Source organism: Lepidochelys olivacea, assembly GCF_965140295.1.
Source record: "Lepidochelys olivacea isolate rLepOli2 genome assembly, chromosome: 3".
Lineage (NCBI taxonomy): Eukaryota > Metazoa > Chordata > Testudines > Cheloniidae > Lepidochelys > Lepidochelys olivacea.
This window is the reverse complement of record NC_140413.1, coordinates 211,600,218-211,619,390: the sequence shown is the minus strand read 5'-3', so window position 1 is coordinate 211,619,390 and position 19,173 is coordinate 211,600,218. Positions and strand designations below refer to the sequence as shown.

Genomic DNA, 19,173 nt, shown 5'->3' with positions numbered 1-19,173 from the left:
CTGGTGAGTGTGCAACCTGCTACTCTCTTCTGAGCTTCAGAACTTGTTCTTTTTGTAACTAATTTGGTCAAGAAACTTTGTCTTCACCCCTCTTCTTCCGCATATTGGATGTTTCCAAAACAAAGAAGCAGAAACTCTGCAGTACCCCCGTACAATGGGTTTGGGGCCTCATGCTGGCTGCCACATCTCATGGCTGTCTAAGCCATCAGGGTTCCTCCCCATCTTCAGATGAACTCCTCCCCGTCGATGATAGGCACAGCCAGTGCTGCTCCTGCCAGGGAAGGACCATATATCTTTTTTGTCCTCAGGGACCCACACGTCCAGGGGCACTCAGATCAAGTTACACCTGCTAGAACAATCCATGTGAGTCACTTTGGACCCAGAGGAAACAGCAACCACAAAAGCAGAGCTTAGAATGAGCATCCACTTGCATTCCCAGGAACACACACCGTATCCTGGGATCAGGGAGGAAAAAACAGGAAAAAACAGTTGTTTGTCATCATCAAAGCCCCAGCAGTAGGTGCAGCACCTATGCCCATGATGCAAAGGCAGATGCCGAGAGGCCAAGCCAGACAACGTAAAGACCATGCAGAATCATCTAGTAAGAAGGGTACAAAACACTACTTCTCCAAAGACAAAACATCTGAGACCCTCCATCAGCACTGGAATGGTTCTGGAAAAAGAGAGCCAAAGCCAACCCAGTGCCAAGGAGCTGTCAGTGGAGGAAATGGTCTCTGGAGGGGACATCCTCTGCACCAAAGTGAGGACGAGCACTGAGCCTGTCACTCTCTGGCACCAGCATTTGCAGAGACATGCTCCTCTTCACCCTGCCGACCTACTCCTCCTCACTGGCATCAAGTGGGAGTCCCTCTCCCCTACCCTTAGAGGGTGACCCCAAGGAAAGTGATGAAGAGCCCTCATTTAAAGCCTGGAGCAGATTGCCTTTTGCACATCCTGGTCGAGGAGGAGATCTTATTCTCCAGGGGCATCGTTAACCTGGCCACCCATGCAGGAGCCAGCCATTGCTCCACACTCGCAGGAGATGGTGGAGAGACAGCTGCAACCCCCATCTCCACCTGAGGACGCAGCCTCATTGCCTGACAAGGTAGTGACACCAGCCCCTACACGGAGAGCTGATGAGCTCAAAGCATTCCAAAATCTCTTGTCCCGTATTTCAGAGATCCTAAACTCTAAATGAGTGGAAGAGAGATACCAGGTGTCGTGAAGGGCTTTGAACATTTCTAGGCCCACTCAAACCCAGGATCCCCAGTAGTATCATCCGTGCAGGAGAAGTCAAAGTCTGCTAAGGGTAAAGACCTCTTTGGGCATAAAGCATTCCCCTCTGCCTCACTGCCGCGCCGGGCTGCAAACTACCAGACCTTGTTTGCAAAACAACTTCCTCACTTGCATGTGGGTCACTCCCTTCCTGTCTCAGATCCCACAGGAGAACAGAGAGAAGCTAAAAGAACTCATGAATGGCCCAAATGGTCAGTAAATCGTGGCCACCATCCGACACAGCTGCGAGGTCAGTGCCCATATCTGTGATGATGAGGCAAGATCATGGATTCTAACGTCCAGTATATCAACAGCAGTTCAAGCCCCCAGAGGGATGGGGAGGTCTTTAGCAGCAGAACAGACAAAGTGCTGAAAGACTCAAGGGCTGTGCCAGTCTTAGGTGTTTAGGAATACCAGCTTCCTCGTCAGAAACCACATAAACCAAGCAGAGCCAGAGGATATCACCTTACTGTTGGGGCTGACAGCCCAAATTCCGACCCAGGAGAAGACCCCGGCATGCCAAAGGCCACCTGTTACTCTCCTCCACTGTACACCCTGTGCCCTCACAGGGGCAGTGGGGTTGATGGCAGGGCTGGCTAAGGCCTTTTAACTGATTCAGATGGAACTCTGAGACCCTTTGGAGAGCCACGCTCACACATGCTGGAAGAAACGTTGCTTACCCTACGAGTTCTGCGAGATGTGGTCATCAGTGTAGGTTCCACAACCTGCCCTCCATTCCTGCTTTGAGTCCTCAGCTAACCTGGGCTTCAGTCTGTGAGGGCGCTTAAGGAGAGTCCTGTCCTCCACCAGGAGGCACGGGCCACGTGCAGCCATGACACACGCCGCTATTCAAAAGACTCTGATGTTGCATTCATGAGGCTCGTGCACACCTGCCGCGGGATCCACGCTGCCTGCAGCACTTTGAAGAACCACAGTTTTATTGTAGGGTGGGCAACCGTTCTTTCTCATGACTTACCTAATTCGTGGGCCTAGTGTTCTGTCGTCTCGCTAACGTAGCCTGTAACACAGATATCTTTAGGAGGGGCTTGTTTAAACTCTTAGCATTTTAACATACAGCCATTCAGCTTGTTGTTTATTTTCAACATATTTAGTTTTATATTCTAAGTACCTTCTGTTTTAAAAACAAACAAACATACGTTATGTCATAAGTTGGCATTAAAGGCCAAATTTATAGTTTCCGGCATAGACATGACTTCATCTGGAAGGACTTCATTTATGAGTTGTTTATGACTGCTTTCAGAGGTGAATAAATACAGTCAGCAAATGAAATCACGTTCACACAGGACAGGTTTAGACTGCTGCTGAGTGACTAATCGGTGCTCTAACTTTAATGTGCAGTAGGGATATCAATACAGCTATATGGTCCCTTTTTTTGTTTATAACCCCAATTTCACGGTAGCAATAAGACTCCAACTACCAATGTGTTCTCAAGGGTGGTTATGTTTCCGGAGTAGTAGAAATCACTCGGGGATTGGTTCATAGTGAGCCAGAGGCCTGCAGTAGTCCAGAAATACTACCCATTGTGTTCAATTGCTTAATTATTTCAATATTCGCAGATTAACAATATTTTTAGTAGGCTGGTACACTGAAGCTTTGCAAGTACCATTTGATTTTGTTGCTTACATGCTGTTCTATTACAACAGTTGCTAATATACAAAGTTTATTAGCATAACATGCACTCTGTTAGCATCTAAAAATTAGTGTGAACCCTATACTACTTTTCTAGGGCGAAAAACTTTTATGTTTTCAGTAAGACTTCTGTTAGTGTGACTGTAAAATCTTAATGTGGGTTAGAATATTATGTATAAAGCAGCAGATACAGAGTCAAATTGTCCCCGCATTTAGATTCCTACATCTCCATTGAATTTAATGAGGTTATAAGTTTATAAATAAGTAAAAATTTCCCTGTAGTGTTCCAGGCTAGTCAGTACAAAGAAATCTCAATATAACTTGCAATATTTTAAAGCAAAAATATCCAAAGACCAGCAGTAATGCTACTGAACTAAACACTTGAGCAAACTGTTATGAACAGATGCTGTTGTTAATGTAAAATATCAATGTAAAGCTCTCATTTGGAACAATTAGATTCTCCCACTGAGAAACAAAACAAGGCATTCCTTCCTTATCTCTGTCATGCTGTCTGGAGTGGCTCACAACCATGAGTGCCTATCTCAGGGCAGACTGTCAGAAACAGGACTAACGCCCCAAACTGGTGGCGTGTTCTACCATTTGATTTCACCAAGAGAGTAACACATGTGAACTCCTGGATCACTCTAACAGTCTTACCCTGGAGTCAGACAGTCTCCTTAGACTCTCCAGTCTGTCTTGCCACCCAGACAAGCTGGACTTAATGATAAATGGTCACTTACATAAAAAATCACACCACATTCAGAGTGCTCCCAATCCCAAGAGACCAATCACTTACCCCGGATCAGTTGGTACTCTAGATCTTACACCAAATACAGCGCTTATAGACAGTTCTATAACAAACTAGCTAAAGGTTTATTAACTAGGAAAAAGTGTGTATTTACAAAGAGCAAACACATACACACAAATGAGTTGTGATTCAAATCCTAAGAGTGACAGATTTGTAATGATCTGTCAATTTGAAATGTCTTTCAGGGAAAACCTAGGGATAAATCTCGGTGACCTCTTGGTTCAGTTTAGTGTCTCTGGCCCTGTAAGAGTTCAAACAGCAGAGCTGTAAATTTCTTGTGACGCTGTTTTATCTTTTACAGTCAGGCTTGGTGTACATGACAGAGTTAGGTCAACATAAGGCAGCTTACATTGTGAGTGTCTACATACAATGCTGCTTCCGCCAAAGTAGGTGGCCTTCTACAGCAACATCATTACTCCACTTCCATGAGAGGCGTAGCACTTATGTCACTGTAGCTTGGGTGATGCAGTGTCTGTGTAGACACAGCTTTGTTTGCACTGGCTGTTGGCTGTCAGCCCCAAGCGGGACTCTCAGCTGCCTCCCCACCCACCCCAGCACTGACAGCCGAAGCTAACAGCCAGGCTCAGGCTCACAGCTGGAGCCCCCTCACCCATTTGCTGACAGCCTGAGTCTTCCAGTCTGAGAGGAGCTCCCTTGCATGTAGCATTTCCAAAGTGCGATAGGGCCATTCACCAAACCATTGTGTCACAATGTTCCTTAGTGGCCTGTTTAGTCGACAGACCTCCTGAATGCGGGCTGGGGGGGGAAATTCCTATGCTTGGGTTCATAAGTTCAGAGCAAACATTTTCAAAGTTATAAAGCAAAACGTACATATTTCCTTATAGCCTGGAATAGCGACATTACACGTGAGATTAGTGCAGGCAGGAACTTACAGCATTTCATAGAGAGTCTAGATGCTAAATATATTCTTAGAAAACGAAAACCTATTTTAAACAAAACTGACATCTAGATGGGCTGGATTGGTTTCCAGCTATTAGCATGTTGGTTCTTAGTGAACGCCTATGGCCCTGACCAGAACTGGTGCCACAATCGCCATTCCAGGATGGTCTGCAGTACCACATTTATGTAACATATCCAGAAGCAAGAACAGTGGGGGGCCCCAGGTAAACTGGCATTTATTCTCAGATGTCCTCCTGCATTATTATTAGTAGATTGCAAAACAAAGCCTAGCCTTTTCACCATCTAATGTTTCTTCCAGAAATGGTCCTCCAGTAGTTTAACCTCTGATTGACACCCTGCCCTGTAGTCTATCCCCATTCCTCATATATGTGATAACCCCTGACTGATCATGCTTATAGCAGGAAATGTAGATGTTTGGGTTTTGTTCTGTGTACATAGGTGTGTAAGGGGGAGATGGGTGCCATACTCCCATTTGTGTCCTTAAAAACCTCCCCCTAAATGTATACATTTGCCTGTGTCCCACATTAAACAGTATGGCCTGTTCTTTCCCAATAGGAAGAGATCATGAGTCCATAATAATGCTTTGTACCTTTGGATCATTTGGCCTTCCTCCTGACCCCAGAATGGTACCTACCAGTCCTTCCATAACACTTCTCTAGAAGAATTCTAGATCTGGTTATAAAAAGCAAAGCCCTATTCTGTTTATAGTAAGCAAAAATATCATTTACAGTGGAGTCGCATCACCCGCACATTTAACTTATGCAAATTCAACTGTACGTGCTCGGCAAAAAAAAGAAAAATAACAATAACTCGCGGCGGTGGAGTACTGTACAGGAGTCGATGGGAGAGCGCTCGGGGGGGTCGATTTATCGCGTTTAGACTAGACACGATAAATCGACCCCCGCTGGATTGATCGCTGCCCGCCGATCCGGTGAACATCTCGCCGCACTACATGTGATTTCTAGTGTTTAAAGATACGTATTTTTCGTACAACATGGCCCCTAGACTACTTCATCTGGTGCTCAACCAAAGAAACAGCGATCTATTTCAACCCTGGAGGAGAAACTGGCTGTGTTGGACTTACTGAGAGACGGTATGACAGTCTCCAACGTGGCGTGTAAATATGGCCACAACGAGTCTAGCATCCCTGCCATCGAGATTCGAGAGAGAGAAATTCATCAAGCCGTGGCATCAAGTGCTCCAATAACTGCTAAGGTGACGACCCAGGTGCGTGATAAGACTTTAGTGAAGACTGAAAAGGCATTAAACTTATGGCTGGAAGACATGAACCGTAAACGTATACCTATCGATGGCAACACGTTGCGAGAAAAGGCTCTTAGCCTCTATGCGCTGTTCAAACCTCCCGCCGAAGAGGGACAGCCTTCTGATGAGAAGGAATTCAAAGCCAGCCATGGTTGGCTTAACAGTTTTAGGAACCGCTTCAACCTCAAAAACGTGCAGACTAGTGGTGAAGCTGCATCTGCCAATGAAGAGGCAGCAAAAGCCTACCCCGAACAACTAAAGAAAATCGTAGAAGAAAAGGGCTATCCTCCGGAACAAGTTTTTAACGCTGACGAGACTGGGCTCTTCTGGAAAAAATGCGCAACCTCACTTACACTTCGAAATCAGAAGGACAAGCCCCTGGCTTCAAAGCAGCTAAAGACCGCGTGACTGTGTTGTTTTGTGGCAATGCAGCTGGGCATTTAATAAAGCCGAGCTTGCTCTACAGGGCTGCAAATCCCCGTGCCCTAAAAAGCAAGAACAAAAATCTCCTGCGCGTGTTCTGGCAATCAAATAACAAGGCTTGGGTGACGGCAGCATTATTTCTGGGTTGGTTCCACACATGTTTCATTCCGGAGGTCAAGCGGTACCGCGAAGAGAAAGGACTTGACTTTAAAGCGTTGCTGCTCATAGACAGTGCTCCTGGCCACCCTGCGGCACTCCGGTTTGCACATAACGACGCTGAAGTTGTCTTTCTCCCTTTTTTATTCTTTCATTCTTCCATCTCTCTTTTTTTGACTATACACGATTTTCGCTTTACGCGCTGACTTTAGAACCTAACCCCCATGTAAGATGCGACTCCACTGTATTAGCAATTTACAGAGTAGAAAACATACCAGAAATAAAAACTTGATTAAGAAATATGTTTTAGAACCCAGCTTATGAAAACTAGCTCTGATTTTATGTCTCTAGGGCAGTAGACGAAAGACAAAGGTTACAGAATGTTTCTCTTATATTTGGCCTGTCCATGTGACATTTCATCCTGGAAGGAATGTGAACGTGCACAGCTAGACAACTTGTATAGTGTTCCCTCAGCTCTCAGACAGTGTCGCTCGTTGCAATACACAAGTGTTTGACTTCAGTATTGCTCTAGCGATACAGTATCCATTCTTTGCTCTGAAGCATTACCCAGAAGGACAGTTACTGCTCTTTGGTTAGTTTTAGAATACACAAGATTTCATTTTCTTTCTCATCCAGTTAAATGATATGCTTAGTGTTATATCTTTTTGTATTGTGTCAGCAGTTCTAATTGCACAAAACATTCATACATATTGAAGTATCCTTTGCTAGAGAAAACAATCTCCTCTTCCTGTTTAACTGATTGGTCTAGGTCACACAGTTCTTGAAACATTTTCAACACTGCATGAAATATTCATACTAGTGACTACTATGTTCTGGACAAACCCTATTTGGGATTAAATTAGAAGTATAATTCTAATTTAACATTTAAAATACTATATCAAATGTATAGATATAGTTAAATTGTCAGAATGTTGTTGTAAATCACGTGTCTATGCTGGTTCCTTGGTCATATTAGCTAATGGGATCTTTGGGGTTCTATAGATGTTTAAAGTCCTACTGTTCATATTTTACCTCAGCCCATGCTTAGCATTACAGAAGCTAAATCCAAAGCTATAGCAGAGTAAGCTTTCTTCTCCCATTAAAACAGTCATAATTGTAACCTACAAGAATAGTCACAGTGAAATAGGTGCATGACTTGTAAGCTAATTTCTAAGATTAACTGAACAGGCAACGTGACAAATAATTTGTAAAATGCAGCAATAAGGTCATGAAGCACCATAGCAATATCCTATGGCTATCTTTAGTATAGAGGAAAAGTTACAACATTTCAAAACCTCCAATGCAGTAACAATGCCATGAGGCAAGGCATATGCAGATTCATCTTCCATTAAGGTATCTTTTCTCCCTACGTGGTAACAGCACTCTAGCTCCTATTTCTTTGTCCTGAAGCCTCGTCTTATGCAGTATTAAAGTTGGTGAGGTACTTTATAAACTCCTTCCCCACTAATTTACAGCATTTCTCTCAATAAATGGTCACAAAAGACATAGATTTTGAGATTTTTAGTACAAAATTTGTAAAACTAAGCTCAGTATTGTTTTGAGTATATTAGTTTTTTCTCTTCTTAACTTCTTACTTTCCTTAGCTAAGCTACTTCCAGAACTGTAATTTGTTATAATATATATGTAATATATAATTCTCATAGTCTAATAGTAAATATTAAACAATCAAAAGTCTGTTGTTAAAGAGAAGTTTTTATTATGGAGACAGTTAAAACCTAAATGCAAACTTTGCTTTAAAAATTTCATTTAAGTTATGTTTGAGGGTGCCACTATTTTCTTATCTGTTGATCTGTATTTGGTTAGTTACCCAGAGAATGTAGCAGTTTATTCCATTAACATGTTGTACTTGAGTTTTATTGCTTAGAGCCCTGAAAGTTTATTTAATTAGCAGGAGTTAACGTCAACTGGCTTCCTTTTGTGCCTAGCTTATATCTTTGTTTGGCATGTGAAAAATGTTCAGTAGTAGGTAGGCTCCTTTAAAAGCTACGCTTTTAAGTGGCTCTGCTGGTTCAACTACAATAGCATCATGTGGAGCTCTCCAGAGCCCATCCCCTCCCTCACATTTACTGCAGCTTTGCGGATGGAATACTTGTGCTCAATTTATGCTGGGAACAAATCTTGACCAGTAGTTGATTGTCTAAATTGCAAGACTGTGATTTTCATCCATTAAAAACCTGCAGAAAGCTGTGTTTTGACTAAGGTGGGAGAAAGACAAGAAGCAGAGCCATGGAAATGGGAAATTGTGGACCATTAACAAATGAAAAGGATTTATAACCTTTCAAAGACCACTCAGATGTAATCGTATCGAAAACTTGATTCTGTCTTTGAGCATAAAATCAACACTTTCTCAAACAGCGGAAGAATAGCTTCAGATGGTTGTCATTTGTTTTCCGATTATAGGTTAGAAGAAGAAGAAAATGTTAATGTAGTAAAGCCTGCAGTACTGGAATAGATTTTTTTCACCCCATTTACTCAGCAACAAGACTGTCCTGCAGAGTGGAGTAATCTATAAAAGCTGTCTTCGCAGGTTTTAAATACAATTATTTAAATCTATGGCACATAGGCTTTTAAAGATTTATAGACCTAGGTCACATGGAACAGATCTTACTGGAGAACTAGCGCAAAATTAAAAAAAAGAAAAAACCTTTCAGTAAAATACGGCAAGTTTTAGTAAAACATTTGCAATTAGTTCCAATGCACTGTAATTATGCAATAGAATCAATACAAAGTTTACATCCATCCACCCAACTACTCAGCTTGTTTTTCTTTAAATGCCTCGCCAATCTACTAGAATTCTTTGAAGGGGTCAACAAGCATGACCCAGTGGATATTGTGTACTTGGACTTTCAAAAACCCTCTGGCAAGGTCCCCAAAAGCTCTTAAGCAAAGTAAGCAGTCATGGGATATGGGGGAAGGTTCTCTCCTGGATGAGTAACTGATTAAAAGATAGGAAGAAAAGGGTAGGAATAAACGGTCAGCTTTCACAGTGAAGAGAGGTAAATAGCAGTGCCCCCCAGGGACTGTACTGGGACTAGTGCTGTTCTACATATTCATAAATGATCTGGAAAAGAGGTAAACAGTGAGGTGGCAAAATTTGCAGATACAAAACTACTCAAGATAGTTAAAACCCAGGCAGACTGCAAAGAGCTACAAAAGGATCTCACAACACTGGGTGACTGGGCAACAAAATGGCAGATGAAATTCAGTGTTGATAAATGCAAAGTAATGCACATTGCAAAACATAATCCCAACTATACATATAAAATGATAGGGTCTAAATTACCTGTTCCCACTCAAGAAAGAGATCTTGGAGTCATTGTGGATAGTTCTCGGAAGACATCCACTCTACGTGCAGCAGCAGTCAAAAAAGCGAACAGAATGTTGGCAATCATTAAAAAAGGGATAGATAATAAGACAGAAAATATCATATTGCCTCTATAAATCCTTGGTACGCCCACATCTTGCATGCTGCGTGCAGATGTGGTCGCCCCATCTCAAAAAAGATATATTGGAATTGGAAAAGGTTCAGAAAAGGGCAACAAAAATGATTAAGGACATGGCACAGCTTCCAAATGAGGAGTGATTAATAAGATTGGGACTTTTCAGCTTAGAAAAGAGACAACTGGGGGGGATATGATAGAGGTCTATAAAATCATGACTGGTGTGGAGAAAGTAAATAAGTGTTATTTATGCCTTCTCATTACACAAGAACTAGGGGGTCACCAAATGAAATTAATAGGCAGCAGGTTTAAAACAAACAAAAGGAAATATTTCTTCACACAACGCACAGTCAACCTGTGGAACTTCTTGCCAGAGGATGTTGTGAAGGACAAAACTATAACAGGGTTCAAAGAAGAACTAGATAAATTAATGGAGGATAGGTCCATCAATGGCTATTAGCCAGGATAGGGAGGGATGGCGTCACTAGCCTTTGCCAGAAGCTGGGAATTGGCGACAGGGGATGGATCACTTGATGATTTCCCTGCTTTGTTTATTCCCTGTGGGGCACCTGGCACTGGCCACTGTCGGAAGACAGGATACTGGCCTAGATGGATCTTTGGTCTGACCCAGTATGGCCTTTTTTTTGTTCTTATTTACATCAACGTGACTGTGAAGAATATAGAGGATAATAAATCTGCAATATTTTATCCTCAAAAGAAGATTCTGGATGCTTTCGCTCTTCACAATCTAATTCCATGCCATTTTTAGGCTACCACTGGCTGGTTTGTGGTATCCAAGTTTTTTTATTCAAGTTGTAATGATTTTACTAGCTTTCACATAATGTCATTCACATCTGATTTTTTTCCAGGGCATGGTCTTCATTGCCATCGAGCCATCATTACCATCTGCAAGCTAATTGGGATTACAGACATGTATGCCAAGCTTTCTGGATCCAATAATCTGCTTAACCTCACCAGAGCTCTCTTTAAGGGTTTAGCAAAACAGGTAAATTTTAGTCTGTACTTGCAGTCATATTTGCAATGGTCAGAAGGTGAAATATAATCAATGCTTTGTGGTATAGTACAGAGTAAATTCTAGGTTCAAAAAGTAACAAAGTTCAAATGAATTCTACAATTCCAGGAGAAAACAGAATTTGAATTTCAGTCTCCTCTTTCCACTCCCTCAGCAGTCATTAGTCACTTACAGGTGTCCATCAGTAACTCTTATGCATTCAAGTATAAAGTGCCTCAAGGGGAAATCTGAATTTGTGGGATTAATTTGCTTTTGTCAGTGACATTTAAAAAGCGCAAGGAGATAAAGCCTTAATCCTGCTTTTATTGCTGTTATTTCTTCAGTCACATTTTGGGTTGTCTCTGTTGGTGTACTGAACACAATCATTGCCACTCCTGAGCAACAGTGCCTGAGAACTAGTGGGTAGGAGTCTGTAGTCCTGACTGCTGTGGGCCAGTCCATAGTCAGCTGACATTTTAAATGTAATCTGCAAAAAAAAAAAAAAATCTCACATTTTCTACTTTAATCTGTTGCTAGTCTAGTTAAAGAATTGCAGGTGCTTCTTTCAGCTTTTTTTAAACACTGTTGTAGATTATCCATCTGTTGTAAGAAGCTCAAGTGATTTAGGAGCGTTAGCCCTATTGACTGAACCACTTTTGGAAATATGTTCCTTAGCTAGCAGGAGTGAAAAGTAGCAATATGTTTGTGTGAAAGGAAAGAGAGGCCCGTTTGGTGCATCAGTGCTTTAAGAGATGTGTATTAAATGAGTTCTTCTTCACGTCCATTCCACATTAGGTGTGCGGTGCCGCATTCACAAGCGTCGGAAACTTTTTCCCTTAGCGGCTCCGGGTGGTCCAGTGGGCCCCCCGAGTGGTGCCGCTGTGCCATACATATATAACCCCACCGGCCCGACCTTCTCCACTTCCTTCTTACCGTCCATGAAGGCGTTGGAACAACCTCTCTCGTAGAAGAGCAGTCCCTTAGCCTTTAGAGTGGCTGTTACCAGTTTATTAACATATCTGTTGTGGACACTTAAGTCGTTAGGTGCTTGGAGGCCTCCAGCACCCGCCCCGGGCCACAGGGCATGCCACAGGCCCACGGCTTCAAGGCTTGTGCCACGTGCTGCAAACCTATGCCAGTTAGTGACCCCCATGAGTCGTGTCTACGTTGCCTGGGGGATGGACATCAAACTGAACAGTGTAGAATTTGCAAGGTGTTTAAGCCAAGGACAAGGAAAGAAAGAGACTTTTGTCTAAAGCAACTGTTAATGGAGGTCACATTGCAGCCGCCAGGCCCGGAGCACCCCACCCCACTCAGGCTTCCTCGGTGCGTAGTGCCCCAGAGCCGTCAAGAGACCCGGCTAAGGACCATAAACTGTCGGCCCCAGCGCGCCAGGCTAGGCCCCGGCACCACTCGTCCTCCCCCGTGCGGCCCCTGGTGCAGCCGAAACGAAGGAGCGGTTGTTCCCCACACAGGAGGCCGGTGCCTCCCCAGGCCCTGAGCGCCGATAAGAGCGGGAAGGCCTCGGTACGGCACTGACAGCAGTGGTCCCGGCAGCACAAGCCCCACCAAGTGCAGACCTAAGTGAGCTCAGTGCGGACGATGGGCTCGAGGACATAACGGATCACCCCTCTACGCCTGGCACCTTTGAGGCTGCAAAGGACCTCATCGAGCTGTTGGCGGCAAGCCCCCTCCCGTGTGGGGAGAACCCTCCGGCACCCATGTTTTGGGTGCCATCGAAGTGTAAGCCGGCAATGGTGTGCCGCTCGAGGACACTGTCCCGGCACCGCTCCTGGAGTTGGTCCCAGTCAAGCTCCGACTCCACGGACTCACTCTTGCCAGCGGCCCGGAAAGAGGTTGCAGCACCGGCAGCGGGTCAACGCGAAGAAGCACCGGAAAGGGCACGCCGCTCTCCGGCACCACCCAGAGACTGGTACCAGGAGGAGTTGAGATGGTCCTTGTCAGAGGACTCCCGCAGACAGTCCCGGTCCAGGGAACGCTGGCCCTGGTCCAGATCCCGGTTCCAGTCCCAGGGATACCGGTACCGCTCCCGCTCAGCCAGGAGCCGCTCTTTCTCCTGCCAGTGCAGATCATTGGCATCGCCATGGCCTTCGCAATTGCCGTCACCGCAGTCCGACGCTGACTCCGACCGCTATAGGTACCCACACCGGGACCCTGACAACAGGGACCCTCAGGGGAGCTGGCAGCCCCAGTGGAGGCTGCCAGGCCATTGGCCCTTCTGGACCCCCTGGGCCTATCAGGAGCGCAAAGAGGCCCCATCCAGGGCAAATTACTCGGTGCAGACAGTGCTGGAGGCTACAGTATCTAGGCCTCCAGCATCCCCCCAGCATAAACCCGAGAGACCAGCACCGAGCCTGGTGCCATCCCATGGACTCCCATTCCGGCCTGAGCCGGAGGCCCCTCCCACGGGAAAAAGGGAGCAGGAGGACCAACCGGAGGGGGTCAAGCAGCAGCTGACCTCCTCTTCTTCCCCCAAAGAGGTGGTGGCAGGTACAGAGGTGTCCAGCCGTCCACCGATAGACCATAGAGTTGCCCCACGGATCGCTGCGCAGAGTCGCCCAAAACTTGGGGTTGCAGGCCGAGGAGACAGTTGAGCAGGACGACCCCATGGTGGACATTTTGAGCCCCGAAGGGCCATCCACAATAGCGCTCCCACTCATTAAGACCATTCAGTCTAACTATAAGAGTATATAGAATCATAGAATATCAGGGTTGGAAGGGACCCCTGAAGGTCATCTAGTCCAATCCCCTGCTCGAAGCAGGACCAATTCCCAGTTAAATCATCCCAGCCAGGGCTTTGTCAAGCCTGACCTTAAAAACCTCGAAGGAAGGAGATTCTATCACCTCCCTAGGTAATGCATTCCAGTGTTTCACCACCCTCTTAGTGAAAAAGTTTTTCCTAATATCCAATCTAAACCTCCCCCACTGCAACTTGAGACCATTACTCCTCGTTCTGTCATCTGCTACCATTGAGAACAGTCTAGAGCCATCCTCTTTAGAACCCCCTTTCAGGTAGTTGAAAGCAGCTATCAAATCCCCCCTCATTCTTCTCTTTTGCAGGCTAAACAATCCCAGCTCCCTCAGCCTCTCCTCATAAGTCATATGTTCTAGACCCCTAATCATTTTTGTTGCCCTTCGCTGGACTCTCTCCAATTTATCCACATCCTTCTTGTAGTGTGGGGCCCAAAACTGGACACAGTACTCCAGATGAGGCCTCACCAATGTCGAATAGAGGGGAACGATCACGTCCCTCGATCTGCTCGCTATGCCCCTACTTATACAGCCCAAAATGCCATTGGTATTCCTGGCAACAAGGGCACACTGCTGACTCATATCCAGCTTCTCGTCCACTGTCACCCCTAGGTCCTTTTCCGCAGAACTGCTGCCTAGCCATTCGGTCCCTACTCTGTAGCGGTGCATTGGATTCTTCCATCCTAAGTGCAGGACCCTGCACTTATCCTTATTGAACCTCATCAGATTTCTTTTGGCCCAATCCTCCAATTTGTCTAGGTCCTTCTGTATCCTATCCCTCCCCTCCAGCGTATCTACCTCTCCTACCAGTTTAGTATCACCCGCAAATTTGCTAAGAGTGCAATCCACACCATCCTCCAGATCATTTATGAAGATATTGAACAAAACCGGCCCCAGGACCGACCCTTGGGGCACTCCACTTGATACCGGCTGCCAACTAGACATGGAGCCATTGATCACTACCCGTTGAGCCCGACAATCTAGCCAGCTTTCTACCCACCTTATAGTGCATTCATCCAGCCCATACTTCCTTAGCTTGCTGACAAGAATACTGTGGGAGACCGTGTCAAAAGCTTTGCTAAAGTCAAGAAACAATACATCCACTGCTTTCCCTTCATCCACAGAACCAGTAATCTCATCATAAAAGGCGATTAGATTAGTCAGGCATGACCTTCCCTTGGTGAATCAATGCTGGCTGTTCCTGATCACTTTCCTCTCATGCAAGTGCTTCAGGATTGATTCTTGATATGGCAGACCCCGGCCTCCAGCGCTCCAACGGCTAAAGGAGTGGGGCGTAAATACTTTTCCCCATCTAAGGGCTATGAGTTCCTGTTCTGCCACCCAAGTCCATGCTTCCTAGTGGTCTTGGCGGTGAACAAAAGGGAGCGCCATGGACGGCAGGCCCTGGCCCCTAAGGCCAAGGAGGCAAAACACCTGGACCTTTTTGGCAGAAAGGTGTACTCGTTGGGGGGCCTTCAGCTGAGGATTGCGAACCAGCAGGCCATCCTCAACAGGCACAATTTCAGCTCCTGGGCGGCGGTGGGGAAGTTTAAGGACAACCTCCCACAAGGTTCCCAACAGGAGTTCATGGCCCTGGTGACGAGGGCAAGGCAGTAGCCAAGACCTCTCTCCAGGCCTCCCTGGATTTGGCAGATGCAGTGGCTAGAACAGTTGCGTCAGAGGTGGTCATGAGGCGCTTGGCGTGGCTCCAGGAGTCAGGCCTGCCCCCCCGAGGTCCAGAATACGCTCCAGGACCTCCATTTCAAAGGGTCTGGGCTCTTCTGGGACCAGACAGACACGAGGTTGCATAGCCTCAAGGACTCATGGGCTACGCTTAAGTTGCTGGGTATGCACACCCCGGCGACCCAGAGGAAGTCCTTTAAGCTGCAGCCTCCCCCTCAACGCCATGCCGTAGGCATGAGCCTTACCTTAGGCGAGGCAGGGATAACAGGCGACGGCGCAACAACAATAACCATAATGCACCAAGGCCAGCACAAACCCCCGCCGGGCACTAAGCCAGGCTTTTGAAGATGCCTCGTGGTCTAGTACACGGACCTCTCACTGGATTCGTCCCTTTGTTTCCTGAACCACCTGCCCTGTTTCTCCTGTGCGTGGTCCACCATTACGTCAGACCGTTGGGTCTTATGCATGGTGCGGAACAGGAACTCACTGCAGTTCACCTCCCTCCCACCCCTCTTTTCCGTCCCTCTTCAGGGACCCCTCTCACAAGCATCTCCTAGAGCAGGAAGTCTGCTCGCTGCTAGAGGCGAGATCTGCAGAGCAGCTTCCTGGTCCTCGGTGCACACCTTCACAACCCACTACGTGGTCAACCAGCAGGCCAGAGAGGACGCGGCGGTTGGCAGAGCAGTCCTCCGAGCAGTTGTCCCATGACTCCTCCCCTCCTCCAGAGGTAAGCTTGTGATTCACCTAATGTGGAATGGACGTGAATAGGCACTCGAAGAAGAAAAAACAGTTACTTACTTTCTCGTAACTCTTGTTCTTCAAGATGTGGTGTTCACGTCCATTCCACCACCCACCCTCCTACTGCTCTGCCGGAGTCGCCGGCAAGAAGGAACTGGAGGGGTCGGGCCAGCGGGGGTATGTATGCGGGGCGCAGCAGCACCACTCGGGGGCCCCGCCGGGAGCCGCTAAGGGAAAAAGTTTCCGATGCTCGTGCACGCGGCACACACACACCTAATGTGGAATGGACGTGAACAACACGTCTCGAAGAACAATAGTTATGAGAAAGTAAGTAACTGTTTTTTCTTCTTGGTACGCTGAATGGGCAGCAGAGGTGTTTGCTGCTATAAGTGAATACCTATTCTGAAGAATGAGGCTTTAATGAATCATTTTTCTTGGTGGTGGGGGAAAGATTGAAAATCAAGTGAACAGAATTTCCTTGAATAACAGAAATTATTACCTTGAAAATTGTGTGCTGTGGACATCACAGGTACTTTGTTATTGAAGCAACAAGATTCTATTAAACTGCCTTGTGTCTTCAGGCTAATGGCAAGTGTACTTTGGCCATGGGAAGCTTACCATACGACATCTAACATCCAGTTACCTGCCCATCCGTGAGATCTACTTCCTGGGGATATTCATGTAATTTAACTAATCTTCAGTCAGTTCTTGGCAGGGTAGGATTATTCAGCCCTATCACATGTATAATAAACAGAGCTTTTGGTATGTTGCCACATTTTGTTACTCTTTGTTGTTACTATCCCACTGCATGCCTTCATCATAGGCCAGTAGCCTTTCCAGAAAGCGGTACTGCTGGGAATGACCTTACAGTGCTAGCAAACCAGCAGTCCTGGGACTTCAGCATTGCAGCCAGAAGCACACAGCAGAATTCCCAGTGTTCGCACCATTCACTGGATGTTCTACATACGCTTACGTGTTCTTTAGTTTACATACAACAGCTGAAAAACAGACACTTTTTGTTGCTACTTACGCCATTTAAGCAGGCAAACGATGTTCAGTATTGGTATGGAGGTAAATACAGAATGGAAATTATTTAGATAGATCAATAGGCTGAATTTGTCCTGGTTCAATTCTTTCTTGTGACATTAATAGAATTTTTTTTAACCTCTCAAACAGGAAACCCATCAAGAACTAGCAGATAAGAAAAGCCTCTATGTGGTAGAATTCCGTGAGGAGTGTGGCCCCCTGCCGATCGTAGTTGCTTCACCTAATGGAGGTGTCAGGAAGGAACCAGAACCTATGGATGAGGTTCCCAATACCAAGCTGGAATGGAGTGAAGTGAGAGTAGCTCAAGGAATGAAACGTTCTTCCTGGGCAAATGTCAAAAGGACAGTGTGGTGAAGAGCTGGGATCTGTCCATGCCAATATTCAAAGAGGTACAGCAGCACAAACCCAGAGAAAGTCCAGCTCAAACCAGTGATTTGGCTAGATGTGCACTTCAGCACCATGTTGGGTTGCTGCTGCTCTGCCTTGGGTGCTCAGCAGCCTAGCTGGCTTTTCTGCAAACGTCTCTTGCCATGAACAATCTGCATATGAATGGCTGACGTGCGTCCACGCCAATCTCATACGCACCAGTGCTCTGCTGCTGTCCTTGGACCTGCTCTGTAATCAGGAAACCCTGTTTTTTTCTTTACAGATATTTGGGAAACTATTAAAAACGTTACTAAAATAAAACCAAATCATTCTCATAATTTAATGTGCTGCATTTTCCCCCAAAGCTGCTTACATTTCTGTATGTGCTTTCAGAGCTCAACATTTTGTGCGAGGATAGATGTTAGTACATTGACTCTCCACACCTCTGTACCATGTAATCTAGTCCAGAGTGAGAGGGGAGGGATCGCTGTGAAATTAGAAGGGCAGAAGTGTTGACAGGGAGGAGTGTAGGATGAAGGGAAGCCAAGGGCTGGGGCAGAGTTGCTGGAGGTAAGACGGAAGATTTACTTGGGGGAGGGGAATGGGGAAGGACAACAGGAGGAAGCAGAAATGGTTTGAGCCGTGCAAAAGAAAGGCGGGGGGATGGGGAGATGGTGATGGGGGAGGGCTGCAGAGTGAGGTGCGATGAATCAGTGGTAGGAGCTATCCGTGTCTAGGCCAGTGTTTATTGAGCTTGTCGACCCCTCAGTCGAAGTAAATCATCATCATTCACAACCCCCTGATGTTTACCGTAAAAGAGCGATAGAGAGTTATCAGTGCTAACCCAGTATCATTAATTTATGTGCTTGGTTTGGGAGGTTGACAAAGAATACCTGGACCTTTGAAGGGGAAGGTTGCATGGGAAGTGGGGAATTCAGATTTTCTTTATTTAGATTGTAATAAAATTTTTAATGATTCCTGACACGTGCCTTTCGTGAGCCACCAGTGAGAAACACTGCTCTAGACCAGAGCAATGAGGCAGGCTAGCTGGGGCACTAAGATGAGCTGCAGGAGAAGTCATTTGGCAGTCAGCAAAGCAACCAGGGAGCAAGTCAGTCAGTCCTGGAACCATCTGGGGTAACTGTGTTAACACAGATGAGGATGTTTCACCACATGGTGAATAGTACAAATGTCTGAGGGTGATCCTTCCTCCCAAAACACCCTGCACTCCCCTCTGCTGCTTGAGAGAGCATCCTGCTTGGCTGGCTTTAGCAATGCAGCTTGAATTGGTACAGCCCACCCCACTGTCCACTCCCAACCTAGCCCAAGCCTTCCTGGTTGCAGTGAGAATGGCCGCAGAGGAGCTCTGAGGTCGTCAGCAGGGGCTAAGTTTGTAGGTCTTCAGGTGCTGGTCCCGATCTGTATTCCACATATAGCTATGCACATGCGCCCAAATACGGAAATTCCTGTAAGCAGTGTCTGTTGGGCCCCCCCATTCACAGCCGGTCTCCTGTTCTCAACAGAGAGTATAAGAGGCAGTGCAGGCCGACGCATCTCCAGTTCCTCGTTACCATCATGTGGCCTGAATCAGAATCCTG

At 46.1% G+C, this 19,173-nt stretch overlaps 1 protein-coding gene across 2 annotated transcripts in view; it reads left to right on the top strand.

Annotated features, from left to right (window-relative positions):
• MRPS5 (mitochondrial ribosomal protein S5) overlaps window positions 1–17,913 on the top strand; it is a 92,063-nt gene extending 74,150 nt beyond the window's left edge. For both annotated transcript variants that reach the window (XM_084622733.1, XM_084622734.1), the window contains 2 exons: window positions 10,827–10,963; window positions 17,339–17,913. In XM_084622733.1, coding sequence (XP_084478859.1) covers window positions 10,827–10,963; window positions 17,339–17,563 — 362 coding nt within the window. In that variant the 3' untranslated portion in view covers window positions 17,564–17,913. The remainder of the gene's footprint in view (window positions 1–10,826; window positions 10,964–17,338) is intronic.
• The last annotated feature ends 1,260 nt before the right edge of the window (window positions 17,914–19,173 follow it).